The sequence below is a fragment of the Perognathus longimembris genome, chromosome 23 (assembly GCF_023159225.1).
Source record: "Perognathus longimembris pacificus isolate PPM17 chromosome 23, ASM2315922v1, whole genome shotgun sequence".
Classification (NCBI taxonomy): Eukaryota; Metazoa; Chordata; class Mammalia; order Rodentia; family Heteromyidae; genus Perognathus; species Perognathus longimembris.
The window spans coordinates 23,012,477-23,036,492 of NC_063183.1; the positions used below are offsets into that span (position 1 = coordinate 23,012,477).

General features: G+C 39.7%; 1 protein-coding gene across 15 annotated transcripts in view; it reads right to left on the bottom strand.

Moving 5' to 3' along the window:
• Positions 1 to 24,016, bottom strand: part of Rnf111 (ring finger protein 111) — a 66,415-nt gene that overhangs the window by 12,093 nt on the left and 30,306 nt on the right. For 7 of the 15 annotated variants that reach the window (XM_048331806.1, XM_048331792.1, XM_048331793.1 and 4 more), the window contains 7 exons: positions 19,022 to 19,148; positions 16,403 to 16,566; positions 12,775 to 12,987; positions 11,244 to 11,563; positions 7,748 to 8,006; positions 6,455 to 6,505; positions 3,393 to 3,741 (listed from right to left, as the gene is read on the bottom strand). In XM_048331806.1, the coding sequence (XP_048187763.1) occupies positions 3,393 to 3,741; positions 6,455 to 6,505; positions 7,748 to 8,006; positions 11,244 to 11,563; positions 12,775 to 12,987; positions 16,403 to 16,566; positions 19,022 to 19,148 (1,483 nt within the window). The remainder of the gene's footprint in view (positions 1 to 3,392; positions 3,742 to 6,454; positions 6,506 to 7,747; positions 8,007 to 11,243; positions 11,564 to 12,774; positions 12,988 to 16,402; positions 16,567 to 19,021; positions 19,149 to 24,016) is intronic. The other 8 variants (XM_048331802.1, XM_048331801.1, XM_048331800.1 and 5 more) reach the window with 5 other exon arrangements.

Here is a 24,016-nt window from a genome sequence, read left to right on the forward strand (position 1 = left end):
CCATACTAGCAGGTTATCAGTAGCTACTACACATAAAATTCTAGCTACAGGAGGCTGAGAGCTGAGAATCCCAGTTCAAAGTCTGCCTTGGTGGACAAATCCTAGAGTTCTTAACTTCAGTTAAGCCAGCAAAAAGCCAGAACTGTAGGCATGGCTCTAGGAGTAGAGTGCAAACTGTGAATAGAAAAGCTAAGCAGAAGCATGAGGCCCTGAGTTCAAGACACAGCCCAACACGCACGCGCGCGTGCGCACACACGCGCACACACGCACACACACACACACACACACACACACACACACTCCAACTATTTTTTTTTTTTTTGGCCAGTCCTGGGGCTTGGACTCAGGGCCTGAGCACTGTCCCTGGCTTCTTTTTGCTCAAGGCTAGCACTCTGTCACTTGAGCCACAGCGCCACTTCTGGCCATTTTCTGTATATGTGGTGCTTGGGGAATTGAACCCAGGGCCTCATGTATATGAGGCAAGCACTCTTGCCACTAGGCCATATCCCCAGCCCCAACACTCCAACTATTGTAAAGGTTAGAAATCTGCGAGATTTTAAACAAGGTACATTTTTTGGTTAAAACATGTAGTGTGTGGTAACATACCTAAACATGTGTAGTGTGTGTTAACATACCTAGGACCTTGTTTAGTTCCACTCACACTCTATTCTGAATCACAATTTACTACTTTATCTAAAGTCAGTCACATTTACAAATACAAATGGCCATAAAATTCTAAAGGGCTAGACCAAATGGTTCATGCTCATAATCCCAGCTAGCCCAGGAGATGGAAGAGGATGTTGGTTCAAGGTCAACCCTGGTTAAAAAAAAAAAAAGAAGTACAACCCTATCTCAACCAGACATAGTTGTACTCAGCTAGGTTTCTAGCTACCTGGGAGACTGTAGGCAGGAGAATCATAGTCAAATTCAACACACCCTGTCTGAAAAAAATATAAAGCTAAAAAGAGGAATAGGGTGTGACTCAGTGATAGAGCACCAGCCTACTAAGTCCAAGGTCCTTGTGTGCCTATGTTCTAAATGACAGACATTTAAACAATAGCTCAGTCTCAGAGATTCATTTTTACAGTCAAATTCTTTTAAATTCTTTCCTAATCCTTTTGCAAATTTTATTTTATAGCTAGTGGAGGATATGACTGTCTACGTGTCAACTTTCTTTTTTCTTCTTGTTTATCTTTTTCCTTCTTTATTATCAAAGTGAAATACAGAGGGGTTACAGTTTCATACGTAAGGCAGTGAGTACATTTCTTTTTTTTTTGGCCAGTCCTAGGCCGTGAACTCAGGGCCTGAGCACTGTCCCTGGCTTCTTTTTTGCTCAAGGCTAGCACTCTGCTACTTGAGCCACAGCGCCACTTCTGGCCATTTTCTGTATATGTGGTGCTGAGGAATCGAACCCAGGGCCTCATGTATACGAGGCAAGCACTCTTGCCACTAGGCCATATTCCCAGCCCCAGTGAGTACATTTCTTATCCAACTTGTTACTTTGTCAACTTTCTACATTAAGAGTTATTGTTTATAACACCAGCAGTAGCCAGGTGAACAGTCTGGAAAAAACAAGCCTTAATCTATTTAACTAAAGGAAGAACTTACACAAATACCAGAGCATTGATTAGATTAAGAATTTCATAAACATTTTATGTAAAGACTTAAAAAGTACATTTGGGGGAAGGGATGTAAGCTCAGTGGAAAAGTGCTTTGCCTAACAAATGTCCTATTTTACCCCCAGTACCAAAAAAGAAAAGGCAAAAAAATAAAAAATAAAAAAAGACAGAGCACTTCCCTTTTTTCCCATTTTTTCAGCCATATATGATCTCTGATGTATACTTGCTTGTCATGTGGAAACAGTTACAGATTACAAATGAAGCCAGTTTCCAATAAAACTTTATAGGCAGTTTTGTAAAAGTAAGGCAAAAGTTGTTTGTTTTCAACTTAGAAATTTAGATTCTGACTTCATAATCCTGAATTCAGGTCATAAATTTTAAAAAGTAACAACTTCACCTATGATTTTTCATGAATTTTGGAGTATATTTTAATATTACTTCTATGAATAAGGTTATGATGAGTCTTTTCTATGCTATTTTTTTTTATAAATTCTATCATTTCCCTCTCTCTGATCAGTTACATCAAATATCTTCAGTATTTTGGATTTTATTGTTCTATATCAATTTGTAACACAATCTTTTTTTTTTTTTTCCCCCCTTTGGCCAGTCCTGGGCCTTCAACTCAGGGCCTGAGCACTGTCCCTAGCTTCTTTTTTACTCAAGGCTAGCACTCTACCACTTGAGCCACAGAGCCACTTCTGGCATTGTCTATATGTGGTACTGAGGAATCGAACCCAGGGTTTCAAGGCAAGCACTCTTGCCACTAGGCCATATTCCCAGCCCCTGCAACACAATCTTTACTATGGCATATAGCAGAAACTGGCAAGGAGACAAAGGATTGCTGAAAGTGCTCTGAGTTCACTAAGTCATCTAACACAAACTTTTTGTCAACAAGTGTAACTTGAGAAAAGTCAAGGGAAGCCAATCAATTATGGTTCCCACCTGTATTCCTATCTATTCAGGAGGCAGAGATCTGAGGAGCGCCAGTCCAAGCAGGAAAGTTTGTGAGACTCTTATCTCCAATTAACTACTAGAAAACTGGAAGTGGAGTGGTGGCTCAAAGTGCTACAGTGCTAGCCTTCAGCAAAAGAGCTCAGGGACAATGTCCCAGGCCTAAGTTCAAGCTCCATGATGGACAAGAAAGAAAGAATGAAAGAATGAATGAAAGAAAGAAAGAGAAAGAAAGAAAGGACAAAGGACAATTATGGTTAACAAAAATCAATTTCCAGGCTGAGAATGGCAGGTAAGTACCTGTCTAGGATGCACAAGGCCTTGGGTTTGATTACCAGCATTGCAAATAGATAATTTCTTAGTGAACTATTAAGTATTTTAGTATATTTACATTGCCTTTCCCCCCAATACTGGGGTTTGAACTCAGAGCTTTGCACCTGGCTCAGGGGCCACTGAACCACTTGTCCAGTCCTAAACATGTCATAGTATTTTTGTTTTTGATACCAATTGTGTGTGTGTGTGTGTGTGTGTGTGTATGTGAGAGAGAGAGAGAGAGAGAGAGAGAGAGAGAATTCAGGGCCGAGGTGCTGTCCATTAGAAAGCTGGGCCTATACTACTTGAACCTTATCTCCACTTTGGCTTTTTGGTGGTTAACTGGAGGTAAGATTCTTACAGACCTTCCTGTCCAGGCTAGCTTCAGACTGTAACCCTCACATCTCAGCCTTCTGAAAAGCTGGGATGACAGACCATGTCATAGCTTTAAAGAACAATGGAAGCAAAAGGAAAAGCAAACTCGGGACTCTACAAAGACATGATACATACGTTGGATGCTGCATCATCCTCCTCCTCTGGACTTCCATCCTCTGCATCACTTCGTGAGGGTGCAGTCTCTGGGTTGGAGGTGCTGGGGCAGGGAGATGGTGGGAGATGGGCTGGTGCGTAGGAGGAAGGTGCTGAGGGATTGGGGCAGCCGTACTGGACAAATGAGTTGGGGGTGGGGGCGCCACAGGATGAGATGTCGCATGAGAAGATATTTGAGAGTGGAAAGCATGGACGGGATGAGGAATAACATAATCCACTGGAGGTGGAGGCTGAGTCTGAGGAGGGGGATTTCCATGAGCATGGGGGCAGGCAGAAGCTTGATGGTGAAGTGGTCTTGTCAAAGAAGCATCTGTAAGAAAAACATACCAAGTCAACACATGTAATTTTACTTCATTCCCAGGGTTAACATTGTAAGTTGCATCAAAACTTTCTGAAAAATCCTCACTGGTTCAAAACTAAAAGTAATCCGGTATAACTTCTGTGTATACCATTCCTCTCTGGTGTCTTTCATATATGTGTATGTGTATAAGGAGACATGCTCAGAAGCCTTTTTTTGTAAGATAAATTTCTGTAAGAAGGGATGGGTGTGAAAGATAAACTTAGATTAAGAATACCCTTCCCAAAGGTTGTCATAATACTTCCATCAACAGTACATAAGAATATATTATTACTCCCACAAGATCACTAAATTTTTTAAAGAATCAAGTATGGCAGTGAATGCTTGTAATCCAAGAATTTGGGAAATGGAGACACAGGGACTGCAAATTTAAGACTAGCCCTTCATAGTCTATTTAAGGCAAGCCTGGGCTGACATAGTAAACACAGTCAACCTCCCCCCAAAGCCCTACTTCAAAAAAACAAAAAATATGTATCTGAGAAAATATCCCAGTCTTTTAATTTGTTTTTGTTTCCTGACCCAGGTCTTTTCAATGTGGAATGGATCCCAGACTGGCTTCAAACTTGCAATCCTCTCACTATAGCCTCATGAGTGCTGGGATTACAGGAGCCTGTCCCACTGTATCTAGCTTCAATTATAACATTGCAAATACCTTCCTTTTATTATGCTCCTGTCTTCCCTAGATCCATGCTGTTTTCCTGTGCTATATGAAGGTGAAGTAGTCATTGACTAGAAGCAGTTCATTGCCAGAGTACATGACTAGCAACAAGCACGAAGCCCTGAGCTCAATACCTAGTATTGCCAAGAAAGTCTCCTTGACTTTAGTCTAAAGTTCATTCCACTAAGCAATATTCTTGGTAATCTGGCACAGAGCGATAATTATTTTTTACTTTCTTGCAGAATTTTCTTCAAGTTTTAACCAAACTGATCCATTTGGGAGCAGTCCAGACAACTGTATTTTTCAAAGAAAGCCTCCTTAGCATGTATTTAATATTACAAAGAGACATAATACTTCACAAATGTCACAAAATATTAAAAGTTTGTTTCAAAAGTGTATCCACCTATTGACTGTTTTAGCTCTTTTGGGTGGGTAGGGGGAGTTAGGGAGACAAAGGCTTGAAATTTAGGGCCTTGCACTCCCCCTTGGGCCCTCTACCAACTTAGCCACACCTCCAATCTGATATTCCTTTGGTTCCTTGGAGATGGAACTCTCAAGGACTTTTCTGTGAAATCTGGGTTCAAACCTTGATCCTCAGATCTGTCTTGAGTAGACAGGATTATAGGCATGAGTCATCAGTGCCCACTAGCCAACACTTTAACTCACTGTTTACTTAAGCAAAACAGAATTACAGAATTGCTGCTGATATAGAAGAGTAACATATTCTGCATGCTCATCAACCATTTCCATTCCTTTTCAGTTTTATGTGCTATAGGAAGTTTTTAAAATATATTCTATTACTCATTAATTATGCATAAAATAAAATTTTAAGTTGCTTTTCAAATTGCTTTAAAGTTCAACAAGCCACTTATAGATGCAATATTGTGTTCCTGTATCATATCTAAATTCTCATAGGTTTACAACGGATAATAAGTAGCCTTTGCCACACACATGGTGGCACACAGCTGTAATCCCAGCACTTGAAAAGCTAAAGTAGAATCACAAAGTCCTGGGTCAGCAGAGCTCTCTCTATACAGCGAGAATGTGACCTAACCATCCCCTGAAAACATCAGCAATAGATTTTTTTTTTACCTTACTAGTGCACTTTAATAAGATACCAAAAAAAATGAATGACGGGCTGGGAATATGGCCTAGTGGCAAGAGCGCTTGCCTCGTATACATGAAGCCCTGGGTTCGATTCCCCAGTACCACATATATAGAAAACGGCCAGAAATGGCACTGTGGCTCAAGTGGCAGAGTGCTAGCCTTGAGCAAAAGGAAGCCAGGGACAGTGCTCAGGCCCTGAGTTCAAGGCCCAGGACTGGCCACAAAAAAAAAAAAAAATGAATGACAATATTTCAAGTAGAGTTTTATTACTTCATCAAATCTACACACGTTACAAAAAGTGAAGACACTTTGTAGTTGCACTAGTACTACTGGTGTGTAAGCTATTTACAGGAGTCAAAGTTTCACAACTTACAGACCATCAGGGTTACTGTTAGTTTGCCAACAGAAAGAAACTAAGTATAAAGAGTAAATACTTTATTTAGCTGTGTGCTGGTGGAGGTTGAGATCTGAGGATCACGGTTCGAAGCCAGCCTGGGCAAGAAGGTCCATGAGACTCTATCTCTAATAAATAGTCAGAAAATGCCAGGAGTGGTGCTGTGGCTCAAGTGGTAGTACTACCCTTAAGCACCCTGAGGGACAGCACCCAGGCAAAGCCCCAGGACAGGCCAAAAAAGAAGAATTTCCCAAAGTTAATAAACTAATAGTCAGAACAGGGACATCTACCACGATTTGTCTCATTTTGAACCCAGTGTTTTACTACATGCCAGCTTTTCCATAGTACAATATAAATGAAAATGAATTTCAGAAATCTATGTTTCACATGTGAATGAAAAAGGAAATTTGTATTTAAAAAAAAACTTCACTTAGGAAAACAGATCTAGAGCATGGTTATCACTCAAAATTTTTCTAGCAAAAGGGAATACAATTCAAATTTCCTACCTTCATTCTCATTCACAGACCCCCAATGAGGAGTATAAACTGGTGCAACCCCTTGGAGAGAAATTTAACAATATTTACTTGAAAGTTTATTTCTTTGACACAACAATCTCACTTGTAGGAAGTTATCCTATAGTTAAAACTCAAACAACTACAAGCAATTTAAATGCTCATCAACAGAGGACTCATTTAATATACCGTAGAGTATTATGTGATTGTTAAAAAAAAAAATCAATAAAGGGAGGGGGTGAAAAAACAACCAATACCAGTGGGCTGGATTTTTATATGCTAACAAACATGCAAAAATTTCATTATACTGTTACACTTAAAAACAGCAAACAAGAGGCAAATTATTATGTGCAACGTTTTTTTTTTTTAAAGGATAGGTATGTATACAAAGGAAATTTCTCAATGTTTCTGTAATAAGCTGAAAAGGAGTTGCAACCTCTAAAGAAGTAGAACTAGTAAAGCAAGGAGATTGGGCTTTTACCTTCTCATTTTACAACATTTTGCAAAGTTTGAACTTTTTGGAATGTACAGGAAACATTTTTAGGATAAAAGTCCAAACCAATCTTTTTTATTAGTACATTTAAAGGGGGATTGTGTTTTCATTAGCTTTAGCCTATTATTTCTAAAGAGGAAGTATGGAAAACCACACACATTAAATTCTTAACAAAAGAGAATCAATCAAAAATGAATAGCAACAAGTATTACAAAACAGCCTGCATATCATCTGAAAGTTCATGCAAAGAATTTTCCCATTGGCAAATGCTTAGCAAAACCTAACTCTTTCTAACCTATTTTCCAACTTGCAATTCCTATTTTAATTTATATCATTAAGAAGCCAAATAATGTACACCAGTTTCATTATACAAACACTCGGCTGACTCCAGTCTGTCTACAGGATGTAGTAGATACTTGGAATCACTGGGGTGGAGGGAGAAATTCAAATTGGCAAAGCATTCTGTCAAGGAACTCTCTATTATGCCTCAGGTAACCATTTGAGAATTCTTAGACAAAACTCACTTTACTGAACTTCTGCACATCTTCACTTACTCCTAAAAACTAAATTTCAACCCCATAAAACTTGCTTTTAAAATAATTTTAAGGTATCGTTTAACACACCTAAATTTCATATATATTAACATAGGAAAAATACATCCTACTCTTAAGCCAACAAAATACTAAAAATGTACAAATCCGGAATAATGAAAGACTTTTTCAGAGAGGAATGAACAATCCACAATGCTTCACTTTCAGAGTTCTAGGTTCTTGACTCATTCAACTTATACTTACAAGGAGGTGGCATATAATGCCGACATGATGAGAGAGAGGGCTGAGGAGGGGGCTGGGGCTGGGGCTGAGCAACCATGCTTGATCCGTAACCATCTATGGACAATGGCTGGCTCGGGGCGGCAGCAGCAGCCTGGTGGCCAAAGATTGCAGCCCGAGAAGAAGACACAGGGCAGCAGGGGTCAAATGCAGAGGCGCCGTGAAAGCCACCACTTCCATGACTTCTGATGCCGCTGCTGCTCAGGTCTACTGGCAAGGCCTGCTAAATAAGGAGGAACTGCATTTTATCTTAAAGATTCATCTATACGCTGAATCCTGTTATAATACAGAGGCACTCCTAATGTAACCTAGAAAAATAAAATCCTCAAATCACCTGAAAACGGGATTCTTAGTATGAAGATCAACAACAATAAAACAGATAGCTTGGACTTGTGAAAATTATAGCGGTTGGATACTAAAATCCTAGAATTGTTTTTTAAAGTCAACCTTAAGATCATAAGGATGAAAAAGATCAACATAGTTTCTTTCGTCAGTCCTGGGGCTTGAATTCAGGGCCTAGGGTACTGTCTCTGAGCTTCTTTTGCTCCAAGGTGAGCCACAGCACCACTTCTGGCTTTTTCTGTTTATGTGGTACTGAGGAATTGAACCCAGGGCTTCATGTATGCTAGGGCAAGCACTCTACCACTAAGCCACATTCCTGGCCAAGATTTTTTTTTTTTGTGTGTGTGTGTGTGTGTGTGTGTGTGTGTGTGTGTGTGTGTGTCACTCTACAACTTTGAGCCAGAGCTCCACTTCTGCCAACATATTATTTTAATGTCATAAATTTATCTTACAGTATCTACATTTTACAAAGAGAAAAGAAACTTTAAAATCACTTATATATTCTCCTTTACTCAAAAATTAAAACCAATAATTTGGAACTCCTTAGAAAGTAAATTATCACCACTAAAAATGTTGAAGGTCTAGGATAAACTTGTCTGTCCCAAGTTTTTAAACTATTACCTATCACAAGTATCCAACCAAAATTCTAATAGTAAAAACATCTGTGCTATTCAAAAAGGGCCTAAGATTATTCAAGCTAAATAGTAAATTAGCTTCACTTCACTTAAAAAAAAGAAACAAAAATGATTTCTTGACTTAGGAATATAATTGGGGGGGCTGGGAATATGGCCTAGTGGTAAAGCCACATAGAAGTGGCGCTGTGGCCTAGTGGTAAAGCCACAGAGAAGTAAGTGGTGCTGTGGTTCAAGTGGTAGAGTGCTAGCCTTGAGCAAAAAGAAGCCAGGGACAGTGCTCAGGCCCTGAGTCCAAGGCCCAGGACTGGTTAAAAAACAAACAAACAAAAAACACAAAAAAGGAATATAATTGGGGGAGAGCACAATTGGGAAATTAAACTCAATCTTCCAGTGAGTCATACGACATCTGTACAATCATGAAACCTCAACACCTTTAATTCCACGATTCCCAAACAGGTTTCAAGAAGAGATTATATAAAGAAAGCTCTCTCCTGAGCATGCAGCACATATAAGTATGGAGGTCTATATAAACCTCAAACTGTTACCTTCAAAATCTCACTCTCTGTTCACCTTCACATCCATTATCACCACAGAATGTCTGGGATTCTGCTGCTGATTTTCTCAAGTTTTATTTATTTAGAGATGTGCAAACATGTTACACTTACTTTACACCAAAAAATCATGCCACCAAAAATTAAGTGGCTCAGGGCAGAAAGGAATATACACAGTTGCTCTCAAGCCAGCTATATTATTAATTTTCCAACAAAATATTCTGTGAATGATTCATCTCTTGACAGCTCTTAAACCAATGTAGGAGAAGAGGGCACACCTACTTCTCCACCATTTTCCCAACTGTTCTTACAATGCCTCTTTTCCATTCAGAGTTCTAGGATGGAGAAATGGGGGAGAATGATGGAAGGGTGATACTGATCAAGAGGCACTGTGCTATTAAAAAAAAAAAAAGACATGTTGAATTGAAAGCTATTTGTCCAACTACCTAGAGATAATTTTTTAAATTAAGTTCTAGTAAAAGGATGACCTGATGTAACCAAAACAATATCCAAAATCTTACATTTAGTATAAAGCCCTTTCAGATTTTGTCCTCCTACTAAGAGCTAACTTTATTTTATACTTAAAGGTAAAAGTTCTCCTTCTTGATTATTTTCCATTCGTAAGACCCAGAAAAGGCTACCATCAAAATGCAAAAGATGATATTGGTACTTAAGAAAGGTAAGGTGATATAGAGAAGCATTTGTTTTGAATTTTTCTTTTGATTTTTCACTCCAATATTATAAGCCAGAATGACAGTATTTCCCTGAAATAACAACTTTTATTTCTTTGAACACATAATATCTAGATTTATGTCATAATTATACTATACAGGGACAACTCAGAAAAAGGTGATAGTATATGTCTTCATTTACTTCATGTGAAAAAATATACTAATTTAATATCATTTCACATTTTAAGCACCCACTAACAACCAATTTCTTAATTTGTAACTATTTTCTGATATTTCAATTCTCTAACATTAAAAATGTTATTTGTTCCCGAGGAACTCAGCTACAGGCTGGTCTTTGAGAAAGCTGTTTATTTCTTTTCTTTTCTTTTTGTTTTTGCCAGTCCTGGGGCTTGAACTCAGGGCCTGAGCACTGTCCCTAGCTTTGTTTTTTTTTTTTTTTTTTGCTCAAGGCTAGCACTCTGCCAACTTGAGCCACACCGCCAGTTCTGGCCTTTTCTATATATGTGGTGCTGAGAAATCGAACCTAGGGCTTCATGTATACAAGGCAAGCACTTTTGCCACCAGGCCATATTCCCAGCCCCTGTTTACTTCTTGATATATGAAATTTAGTGAAATCTACAGTGGGAAACAGAATACCAGGATAATTTTCCATTTTTGACATTATAGTTTTCACACTTTGCAATAAAGTTCCAAAGATCAGGTTAAATTGCATTTAGTTAAAATCAAAAATAATTCCAGAGTAAAAATTTAATAGATTCTCTCATTTTCCATGTTCTCGCTCACCTTATTTACAGCAATTTAAACCACCTGAAACAGCTAGAGATTTAAAAAGTAACAAATCAAGCCTGGTACTGGGGACTTATGCCTTAATCCTAGCTACTCAGAAGGCTGAGATCAGAGGATGGCAGTTCAAAGCCAACTTGGGCAGGAAAATTCAGGAGACTCTTATCCTCAGTTAACCACCAAAAGCAGAAGTGGAGCTCTGGCTTAAGTAGAGAGCACTAGCCTTGAGTAAAAAAACGCTCAGAGACAATGCCAAGGCCTTGGGTTCAACCCCCAGAACTGGCCCCAAATCAAAAAAGTTGTAACTCATCCATTTTGCATCAAGAATGACTTATTTAGTTTATTAAACTTATCATTAGGTTTTTTCCTCTCTTCCTAAAGGTACTACAATCAAATAAGGAAAGAAAAAGGGGAGAAAGGAGAGGTGTGGGAGACTAATTCATCAAACTTCACTCACCTGGTCATGGTAGCTGGTAGCAGAACTACTATTTGCTCCACAAGGTGCTGGGACTTGCGGAGGTCTTTCCACAGGGCAGGTAGGATCACTAAAGGAAGGAGAAACTGGGACAGCTGGGTGGGGGGTATGGTGGTGGTGGTGATGATGCTGAAAATGGTGACCATGCTGCTGAAAGCAACTTGAGTGCGGGTGTCCTAATGTATGGTGATTCTGTGACGACCCTCCGCATGGCGAGTGCTGGGGACAGCAGGAAGGTAACCTTGGCATCGCAGGAGGGCCAGGCTCTGTGACAGCACTAGATGCCGTTCTCCTTGAGTCATCTTGAAACACAAACAAATGTAAAGAAAATTAAAATCACAATTTTTCTTTTTGGTGCCAGTCCTGGGGCTTGAACTCAGGGCCTAGGCACTATCCCTTAGCTTTATTTGTTTGTTGGTTTATGCTCAAGACTGCAGCTCCACTTCTGGCTTTTTTTTGCTTTTGCTTGTTGCTTAACTGGAGATAAGAGTATCAGAGACTTTCCTGCCTGGGCTGGCTGTGAACCACAAATCCTCAGAACTCAGCCTGAGATTTTAAGTAGGTAGGATTTACAGGCATGAGCCACCAGCATGCGTGGCTCAAATCAGATTTCCCCACAAAAATGCAGGTACTGGGTATAAATGACTAAAGAATTAAGAGATATTTTAGTGATTTTAAAATGGTAGCATATGTTTAATATATACATAATATTCTAAGTGGTGGTCTCCACTGGATTTTCCTAAAAGTCTTTATTCTTCAGGTGGTTTCTTAATTTATCATAGTATAGAATGATCCTCTTTTCCTAGGTTATATTATTAGTTACTAGTAAAAGTGGGTTTTAAAAACTCTACAATAAATATTTTCCTGAGGCTCATGCATATTCATCCATTCACTTAGTAAATCTTACTCACAATAATGGTCCAGTAAAGGATCTACAAGAGGAAATGTAAGATAAGACATGAAAATGAAAGTCCTGGACTTTTAAAAACAACTTATGGTGTTGCCTGCCTTTGCTACTCATTTCTAGCAACTGGAAACCTGCCTGTACAATGTAGGTGGCTCATTAAGCACTGGCTAAGTTAAGTTCATAAGAGAAAAGAGGCATGCATATACACATGCAGCTAAGTGCCTCGCAGAGACTTCATCTTTGGCCCTTAAAGAAAAAAATGTAGTTGTAGATATACAAATTCTTTTGAAGGTGTCCTGACAATGTACAAGTTTTAAATTTTGATAAAAAACAATCTTAACTTTTTCTTTGGGTGTTTATGTGTTTGCTGTCAGCCATTTTCTTTTCTTCAAGCTGGAGGTTGGGCTATAATACTTGGGTCACACAAAACACATAAATTAAAACACAGAATCATACTAATTCTACTAAATACTACCTTGCTTACATAAGAGATTTATAAAATGTAAGAATACCTTCTTGTTAATGTAGCTAAAACCTTAAAAACACAATATTTTCCTAACAAAAGTAAGCACAGAAAGTCTCCCAAACACATGCCTTTTTACATACCCCCTGCAGAAGAACCAGCTGTGCTATTGCTTGTAAGAGTAGTTGAAGTCTCTGGTGCTGTGGAAGGCTGACTACTGGAGACAGCTGGAGCAGTATCAGAGGCTTGCTCAGAGGTAGATGGGTTTGAATTGTTCATGGAAGCGCTAGTAGTCTGTGAGTCCGTTCTTGCAGAAGTGGTTGGTACTACAGTAGGCTCTACGAGATAAAAAAAACCTCTACTTAGCATTACACAACACATTAAATGAACTTAAGACTTATAATGTATTATAAAGAAAGCCTCTTGGCAGGGCATGGGGATGCATGTCTGTGACCTCAGTACTTGGGAGAGTGAAGCAAAGAATCTTAAGTTCAAGGTCAGCCTTCATAGTGAGCTCCAGACCAGCTGGTTACATGAGACATAGTCTCAAAGAAAAAGTAAATAAAATAATAAAAAACAATGATGAGAAAGTTCTTACTAAGCTAAGCTATAAATATGACCATATATATAAATTATAAACATAACTATTACACTTGAAAAATTCTATCACATACACACACACACACACACACACAATCACGTAAATTAGATAATTAAAAGATTTTTCATGAGCCTGGCACCAATAGCGCATACCTTCAAATCCTAATTACTCAGAAGGCTGAGGTCTGGAGAATCAAAGTCAATATAGGAAGAAAATGTGAGACTCCATCTCTAAAATAACCATCAAAAAGCTGGGCTGGCGCTGTGGCTCAAGTCACAGAGCACTAGCTAAGAGCAATCAAGTTAAGTAAGCAAGCTTGGGGTTCAAGTCCTAGTACCAGCACACACCAAAAAAGTTTTCAAGACCAGGTAGAATGCTTGCCTAGCATGCTTGAAGCCACAAGTTCAACCCCCAGCAACAAAGGAAAAAAAGTGTTCTGGAAAATTCTAAGTTTTCTTTCTTTTTTTTTTTTTTTGGCCAGTCCTGGGCCTTGAACTCAGGGCCTAAGCACTGTCCCTGGCTTCATTTTGCTCAAGGCTAGCACTCTGCCACTTGAGCCACAGCGCCACTTCTGGCCGTTTTCTGTATATGTGGTGCTGGGGAATTGAACCCAGGGCCTCATGTATACGAGGCAAGCTCTCTTGCCACTAGGCCATATCCCCAGCCCCAAAAATTCTAAGTTTTCTGATCTAAAAAAGAACAGTAAAAGTTCCTCTACAATGTCAATTAAACATGGCTACACTGGGCTGGGGATATAGCCTAGTGGCAAGAGTGCCTGCCTCGGATACACGAGGCCCTAGGTTCGATTCCCCAGCACCACATATACAGAAAACGGCCAGAAGCGGCGCTGTGGCTCAAGTGGCAGAGTGCTAGCCTTGAGCGGGAAGAAGCCAGGGACAGTGCTCAGGCCCTGAGTCCAAGGCCCACGACTGGCCAAAAAAAAAAAAAAAAAAACATGGCTACACTATCAAACCAAACTTTATTTATTTATTTATTTTGGTGCCAGTCCTGGGGCTGGAACTCAGGGATTGGGTGCTGTCCCTGAGGTTTATTTTGCTCCAAGACTAGCAATCTATCACTTGAGACACAGTACCACTTCAGACTTATTTGGTAGTTAATTGGAGGTAAGAGTCTCAAAGACTTTCTTACCCAAACTCCTCAGATGATCTCAGCCTCCTGAATAGCTAGAATTACAGGTGTGAGCTGCTGGCACCTAGCCAAACCACATTTTCTTTTTTCTTGCCAGTCCTGGGGCTTGAACTCAGGGCCTGGGCACTGTCCTGGGCTTCTTTTGCTCAAGGCTAGCACTGTACCACTTGAGCCACAGCGCCACTTCTGGCTTTTCCTCTATGTGTGGTGCTGAGGAATCAAACCCAGGGCTTCACCTATGCGAGGCGAGCACTCTACCACTAGGCCATAGTCCCAGCCCCAAACCATACTTTCTTACCAGTATAAATTCTATTGCTTGGAAGGCAATTATGACTTTTACCACTTCAGTATGACTATGGGTACATTACTTAAATATTCTCTATCTCATCAGTCCATGAGAAAACAAATTCTGGGAATTTCAGGAATTTTTTGAAATTCACAGAATTGTTAAGACAAACTGAAACCACCCATAACATATTTCATGTGATCCTTTATACATAGTAATCATTTGAGAAACACTAGTTGTGATTTTAATACCTATGTTAATCTTATTAAAATGCTTTTTTAAAAGTTTTTGTAAATGTAAATAAATACATAAAATATAAATAAAACATTTATGAATAGTACTATTCAGCAAGACTCTTAATAAAAATTAAAATATGAACAAGTTAAAATTTAAGTATCTGGGGCTGGGGATATGGCCTAGTGGCAAGAGTGCTTGCCCCGTATACATGAGGCCCTGGGTTCAATTCCCCAGCACCACATATATAGAAAATGGCCAGAAGTGGTGCTGTGACTCAAGTGGCAGAGTGCTAGCCTTGAGCAAAAAGAAGCCAGGGACAGTGCTCAGGCCCTGAGTCAAAAAAAAAAAAAAATTTAAATAGCTGATTACAAACTGGTTGCTTAAGACATTTCACTTTAAACTATATTGAAAATGAATATACAGTTTGTGAGTGGGGACGGGAGGGAAAAACTGGGAGAGCCAGGGAAGGGGTGACACTGCCCAAAAAGAAATGTACTTATGCTAGGTGCTGGTGCCTCACCCCTGTAATTCTAGCTACTCAGGAGGCCGAGATCTGAGGATTGTGGTTCAAAAGCCAGCCCAGGAAGGAAAGTCTGTGAGACTCTTATCTCCAGTGAACCACCAGGAAACCAGAAGTGGCTCTGTGGTTCAAGTAGTAGAGCACTAGCCTTGAGCTGAAGAACTTAGGGACAATGCCTAGGCCCAGAGGTTCAAGTCCTATCTCTCTCCTCTCCTCTCCCTCTCCCCCCCACCCTCTCACACACACACACACAGAAATGTCCTTATAACATGACTTAAGTAACTGTAACCCCTCTGTACATCACCTTTATAATAACAACTTTTTTTTGCCCAGTCCTGGGGCTTGAACTCAGGGCCTAAGCACTGTCCCTGGGTTCTTTTGGCTCAAAGCTAGCACTCTACTTCTTGAGCCACAGCACCGCTTGTGGCTTTTTCTGTTTATGTGGTGTTAAGGGAGCAAATCCAGGGCTTCATGCATGATAAATAAGCACTCTACTACTGAGCCACAATAACAATTAAAAAAAATTTTTTTTAAGATATTTCCCTCGGGGCTGGGAATATGGCCTAGCAGTAGAGTGCTTGCCTTGCATACACGAAGCCCTGGGTTTGATTCCTTAGTACCACATATATAGAGAAATCCAGAAGTGGCATGCACTATGGCTCAGGTGGTAGAATGCTAGCCTTGAGCAAAAAAAAAAGCCAAGGACAGTGCTCAGGCCCTGAGTTCAAGGCCCAAGACTGGCAAAAAAAGATATTTCCCTTTATCTGGGCTCATGAGGCTGAGATCAAGAGGATCTAAGTAGGAATCCAGCCCAGGAGAATAGTCTTAAGAGACCCTCTAATCTCCAATTAATCAGCACAAAGCTAGGCTAGAAGTATGATGCAAGTGGTAAAGAGTGCCAAACAAGCAAACAGCAAGTACAAACCCTGATTTTACACCTTGATATAAGATATATCTTACTTCATTTTATCAACTTACCATCTTCATCAACAGTAAGGTCCACAACTTCTGCTGCGTTTTGCCTCAAGGGCTGTATAACAGTAGACATCCGACTCCGGTTCCGTGGCTCCTGTGTTCGCCCTGTATGAGAACTTGAACCTTGGCTCCAATGAGACCTGGAGTGCCCAAGGCTTGAACGAGACCTTAAAGACACCAGTATTATATTAGTAAATATAAATAAAGACTGATGTCATAGTTACCTCACAAATCCATAAGACTTCCCTCTAAAAATCAGACCTTCATACAAGATTTATGCAAAGAAATAATGGTATTAAAATTTTAAACAACTAGCACAATGCAATGCCTGGCACTAAGTAAAGTTTGTTGAGCAAAGCATATAAGAAAATGCAATGTTAGACCCATCAAGGAAAAATAAAGGATTCTGTTTCTTTGAGGGTTATTTTAAATATTCACCTGGATTATAATCAATTGTTTACATGTTATAGTAATGCTCAAAAATAAAGTAATTTGAAAAGAAAATAAAGAACATGATCATCATAACTATTTGGGAGTCTGAGATCAAGAGATTAGATTTTAGTCAGCTCAGGCAGAAAGTTTCAGAGACTCCATTTCAATGGAAAGAAACTGGGTGTGGGGGATGGGAATGTGGCTTAGTGGTAGAGTGCTTGCTTAGCATGCACGAAGCCCTGGGTTTGATTCCTCAGCACCACATAAACAGAAAAGGCTGGAAGTGGTGCTGTGGCTCAAGAGGTAGAGTGCTGCCTTGAGCAAAAAAGAATCCACGGACAGTGCTCAGGCCCTGAGTCCAAGCCCCAGGACTGGCAAAAAAACAACAACAAAAACACTACCAAGAAACTGAGTGTGGTGGTGCACAATTGTCACCCAGCTATGCGAGGAAAGGTTAAATAGGTGGACAGAGGTCCAGGTGCACCTGGGCAAACACACAACCTTATCTCCAAATTAACCAATGCAAAAAAGCTGGAGGAATTGCTCAGCAGGAAAGCACCTGGCTAGTAAGAAACTCATGGTATAATAATATATAATATAAAAATGTCCACATAATGTTGCATGTTTAGCTCAGGCTGGATTTGCAAAATTTGACTTCAAGATTTGTAACCTAAGCTAGTAAGTTGCTGGTACTGTCTTAAAATAACAAAAGAATTATAAAGGCATTAGCAGGATACTAAGATAGCTTACTATTTTGTATTTTGGTAAACATGGGAAACATCACTAGTCTGAGTTGCTTTATGTTTATTAAGCATGTGATTACTAGTCCAAAATATCTAATGTGTTTATAATCTTTTAAAAACTTTTGTTGGGGGCTGGGGATATGGCCTAGTGGCGAGAGAGCTTGCCTTGTATACATGAGGCCCTGGGTTCGATTCCCCAGCACCACATACACAGAAAACGGCCAGAAGTGGCGCTGTGGCTCAAGTGGTAGAGTGGTAGCCTTGAGCAAAAAGAAGCCAGGGACAGTGCTCAGGCCCTGAGTCCAAGGCCCAGGACTGGCCAAAAAAAAAAAAAAAAAAAACAACTTTTGTTAGTATGAAGGCTTGAATTCAGGGGCCTCACACTCAGCTTGTTTGCCTGGCATTAGACCATTTGAGCCACATCTCCAACCCAGTTTTTTGCTGTTTAATTGGAGATGGGTCCTCTTGAGCTTTTCTGACCAGGCTAGCTTTGAATACTGATCCTTAAGTCTCAACCTCCTAAGTAGCTAGGATTACAGGCATGAGCCATCGATGCTCAGCTATGTACATGAAAACTAATTAAGAGTATAAGGCCCTGAACTCAAGCCCCTATAACCCCTACACACACACACACACACACACACACACACACACACACACACACACACACACAGAATATATCACTCATTTGAGTAAAATTATAAAGTGAAATTAACTTATTACATGAAATTACTGTGGGAAGGCTAAAAATTCTTAACACACATCTTTAACTTGGTTATATTAAGATATTATTATCTCAAATTTTACTAAAGTCAATGGGTAATACCTTGTAATAATCAGGTAATAGAAAGGGTCATTTTTGGGCCAGGAATGTGGCTTAGTGGTAGAGTGTTTGCCTAGCATGCATGAAGCCCTAGGTTCAATTTCTCAATACCAAATAAGCAAAAGAAGAAATGGCACTGTGGCTCAAGTGGTAGAGTACTAGCCTTGAGCAAAAGAAGTTCAGGGACAGGGCCCAGGCCCTGAGTAAGGCCTGGGACTGACCAAAAAAAGGGGTTATTTTTCTATCTAATGCCTCAATATTTTCTGTAACTTGCACTATCCACTATTTATGTATTACACACATCTAAATTCCAAAAGAACTTATTCTCTGTATTAGGAAACTCAATTCCCTAAATCATTAAGCAAAGTTAAGTTTATGTAGAACAATTAGAGTACTGTAAAAAAAATATCAAATGGGCAGGAATAAAGCTACACAAGAGTGTATCTTTATTGTATAATGTGTTTAGATCAGTTTAACACAGCTTGGTGCTTTGAAATAGAGAGATACTAACAGCATTGTCAAGTAGCAGAATGCCTACCTAGCAACAAAGCCCTAAGTTTTTCAGTCCTAAGGGCTGAAAAAATTTTTAGACGTCATATATACAATAAGGAATTAAAATCTCACCTGTAGCTTTCTCCAACTGTTACAATTTCCACTTCACTGTCAGTTGAGGTAACATTGATTTCTTCATTGGCAGTGACCTGGGGGGTGAAGGAAGTTTCTATCACCACAACATCTTCATCAATACTTCCTGCAACAAAAAAGGAAGCAAACAAAACATTTAAAGAGCACCGGTTTGTCAGCTAGCTGCTACAGGTAAAGTTTTATTTTTACTTTTGAAGACTGTGAAAATTCCTATAAAACTAATGAAAGAAGTGTACCATAATTTCTTTTGAATAAAGATACGAAGGGAAGAGTTCTGAAGAAAGGGTTAAAGGCACTATAACTTCAGAAACTGTAAGTGTGAATGCAAAAGTTACAAATGGGAGGGCTTCAGGTATGGCTCAAGCACTGGAGTGCTTTGCCTGGTAAGCGCAGGCACTAAATTCATGTCTCAATATGGCCGAAAAGAATAACAAAGACAAAATAAGAGCAAAAGGAACTAGTAGCAGGAAGACACTTTCAATAGTAATCAGTGCCCAGACACTGACTGGCTGTGATATTGAAATGGTTTACATAAACACTCTGAGCTTTGGAATTGGAATCAACTCTAAATTCCAAATGTGTTTACTATGTAGTTGGCAAGTCTTTTAAGTTCAAAGTTTCTGTTTCTTGATGGGGCTGGATATGAAAGATACTGTGGTGCAAATAATATGTTCACAAACTAGAAATGAATACTTAAAAGTGGGTGAATCTATGCATACACTCTACTACTTGAGCCATGTCCCGAGACCCTACTCTTAATATTCTTCATGGGAAAATTCTTACCATATATTGATTGTAAATTTAGTGTTTATACTGCCAGGTGACAGTAATGAAGTCATAAGAATGATTTTGTTCTTTAGGTACGAATGTATGTGTGTATGTCTGCTTGAACTCATGGCCCAGGTGCTGACTTAAGTTTTTTTGCTCAAGGCTGGTGCTCTACTATTTATTTGTGACACAGCTCTTTGCTGCTTAATTGAAGATAAGAGTCTCACAAATGTGCCTGCCCAGCCAGGCTTTGAAAATCATTATCCTCAGATCTCAGCCTCCAGAGTAGCTAGGATTACAGGCATGATGAGTACCTGGCTAAGAAGGATTGTTTTAAAGCAAAACAATTTCACCAGATTTGTGGGAAAATCCATCAAGAAATGCAACATAATCAGATTTTACTGTTTTTAAGTTGAGTAACAGCTAGTATACTCACAATATTGTGAAAGATGTGCAGAACTTTTTAATCTTGCAAATCTGAAACTCTCTATTACTTGTCATGCCCTTCCTTTTTCCCAATAACCCTGGTATCTACCATTCAACTGTCTGCTTCTAAAAACATGACTATTTCCCAGGTCTCATATAAACACAACTGCACATTATTTGTCTTTTTGTGACTGCCTATTTCACTTACCGTGATATCAAGCACAAATGAAAACACACATACAGACAGATCTGTGCACAAATGTTCAGACAGATCTGTGCACAAATGTTCATCACAACATATTCACAACAGCCAAATTACTAGAAGCAATTCAAATGTCATCATCTGACAAATGGGTAAATAAAATGTGGTATGTCCATATAAAAATATGAAATGATATCCACATAAAGTGTATTGCAGTTCTAACACCAGAAATCTGCAAACTGTCCATTAACAGGAGACTGGTTGAACAAACTATGAGCCAACCGTGTAAGGGAGTATTATGATTATTAGAAAAAGGAATGAAGCTGGGCCCTGGTGCCTTATTTACTGTAATCCTAGCTACTTTACCCCCTACTATATATGGGAGGCTGAGATCTGAGGATCCTGGTTCAAAGCCAGCCTAGGCAAGAAAGTCCATGAGACTCTTATCTCCAATTAACTGCCAGAAAACCAGAAGCAGCACTGTGGCTCAAAGTGGGAGATCATTAGCCTTGAGAGAAAAAGCTCAGGGAGTATGCCAAGGCCCTGAGTTCAAGTCCTACAACCGACAAAAAAGAAAAAGAAATGAACCAGATACCAGTGGCTCACATCTATAATCCTATAATCCCAGAAAATTCTTCAAGACTTGTCTCCAAAGTAACTACTAAAAAGCCATTGGAGGGCTGGGGATATGGCCTAGTGGCAAGAGTGCTTGCCTTGTATACATGAGGCCCTGGGTTCGATTCCCCAGCACCACATATACAGAAAATGGCCAGAAGTGGCGCTGTGGCTCAAGTGGCAAAGTGCTAGCCTTGAGCAAAAAGAAGCCAGGGACAGTGCTCAGGCCCTGAGTTCAAGGCACAGGACTGGCAAAAAAAACCAAGCCATTGGAGTGTTATTCAAAACAGAGATCAACAGCCAAGAGAGCAAGCAAGCAAATCAAGCAAGGCTGAAGCTGAGTTCAACTCCCCTGGTAGCAACAACAACAACAACAAAAAAAACAATTAAAAAATAAATAAAAAGAATGAACACTTGGCATGGTGTGCACTATATATAACTTCAATGTTGAGGAAGCTGAAGAAGGAGGACAGAGTTCAAAGCTATCCTGAAAGACATAATGAGCTGGAGGTGACCCTGGGTAACAGAGAGAAACTCCTGTTTCAAAAAAAAAGGACAAAGTCTGGGAATGTGGCTTAGTGGTAGAGTGCTTGCCTAGCATGCATGAAGCTCTGGGTTTGACTCCTCAGAATCACATAAACAGAAAAGGCCAGAAGTGGCACTGTGGCTCAAGTGGTAGAGTACTACTAGCCTTGAGCAAAAAGAAGCTTAGGGACAATGCTCAGGCCCTGAGTTCAAGCCCCAAGACTGGTAAAACAACAACAACAACAACAAAAAAGACGAAAGTAAATTTTTTTAATGAAGAAAGAAATCGAAGGGTTCATGTCTGGTTTTATTTCGCTCATCTAGTTATACATACCCATCATACACAGTCATACTCTAGTATGTACATACACAAAAGCACATGCCAAATGAAGAGATGCAGGATGTTTTTTTACTAAGTAAGACACTATGTATGTATGTATGTATGCATGTATGTATGTGTGTGTTTGCTTGTTTTATTTTTGAAAAGAAGAAAAAACAAAAGAACAAATCTAAAAGCTAGTAAGAATGGCTATCTATGAGGAAGACCCAAAAAGGTAGCACTGTAGAAGCCTAGACCTTCCTTCTGTATAGCTGGCATTACAGGTACACTTGGCCAGGAATTATTTTACTTGGAAGCTACTGCAATTATGCTTTTTTTGGGAGGGAGGGGGCAGCCACGGGGCTTAAACTCTGGATCTAGGCACTGTCCCTAAGCTCTTCAGCTCAAGGCTAGTGCTCTACCACTTGAACCATAGTGCCACTTCTGGTTTTTTGGAGATACAAGTCTCATGGAGTTTTGTGCGGGCTGGCTTTGAATCACAATCCTCAGATCTCAGCCTCCTGAATAGCTAGGATTACAGGCGTGAGCCACCAGTGCCCAGCTTGCAATTATGCTTTTATAGTATGTATAGTACAAAGCAAATAGGTATTTGATATTATTAAGCACCAAGGACTTCAGCTTGAGTAATGAGATAGAAATAAAAAACAAGGGGCTGGGAATGTAGCCTAGTGGCAGAGTGCTTTGTTTAGCATGCATGAAGCCCTGGGTTCAATTTCTCAGTACCACATAAACAAAAAAGGCTGGAATTGGTGCTGTGATTCAAGTGGTAGAATGCTAGCTTTGTGCAAAAAGAAGCTCAGGGACAGTGCCCAGGCCCTGAGTTCAAGCTCCAGGACTGGCAGGAAAAAAAAAAGGCCCAAAAGACCATTTGGGCAATCAGAAGCCAGAAGAGCTATAGTCTCTAAATATCAATTCCCAATAAAAGTAAATATGGACTACTTGAAGAAATTGCCATTTCCGGTTTGGGATATGAAATATGTATGTAGCGTGAACCTGGACCATCTTGTTTGTACACTAGTTAGGATGTATCCTCTGTACCACAACCCCTATTCCATGACTGTCAAAGATGACTGCTATTCCAATATTATTAATTCCTGGTTTTATAATACTGTCTTTCTGAACATCTTTTCTATGTGTTGCATTTCTTTTTCCTATGTAGTACTGGGGTTTGAAGTCTACCCACCCCTCATATCTGCTAATATGCATGCACACTCCCCACTCCCCTATGTGAGCCACTCTACTAGCCCCTTTATGTGTTGTCCTTTTCAAGATGGGGTCTCTCTTCATGCCTGGGCTGGCCTGGACTGTGAACACCTATTGGTGCCTCCCATCCAGTCAGCATGCTTCCCCTGTAGCTTGGAATGCCAGCCACAGCCCTTGTAACCAGCCACTTCTTTGAGATGGAGTCTCTCGAGGTTTTATACCTGGACTGACCTTGAACTGTGATTGCCCCAGTTTCTGCCTCCCAAATCGTTGTGATTACAGGCTTGAGCTTCCACACTGAGCCTTTTATAGTTTTTCAAAGTACAGGAGTTCTTTTTGAAAAAGTTGAACCTACTAATTTTTTAAATAGGTTAGGATTTTGGTATCTTATTAAATATTTCCCTAACATAAAATTTAAAAAATTTTCTTTTATAGATTCCATATGTTTTAGGTTTACAGCATAGGTATGAATCAAAGCTAAAAAAAAATTTCTTGGCATATAAATAGCCAACAGGATTTGTTGAAAGGAACATCCTTTCTTCACTGAACTGCCTCTGGATTGCTGAACATGTTCTATTTTGATGTCAATTTAATACTGCCTTGATCAGTGCAATGCTATAATAAATTCTGAAGTGAGATGCTGCAAAAATAAATAAAATTACTAGGGTGGTTTTTCAGAGAATACAAAGTACAAGATGCTCACAATGTCAAAAATCATCATTTTGATGAGTATCAAAACAGTGTTAAACTGCAGGGCTCCAGGTTTCAGCCTCCTAAGTAGGAGTGAGCCGTTGGAGCTGAGGTGGGCCAAGAGCCTGTCTCAAAAATAACCAGAGTAGGGCTGGGAATATGGCCTAGTGGCAAGAGTGCTTGCCTCCTACACATGAAGCCCTCG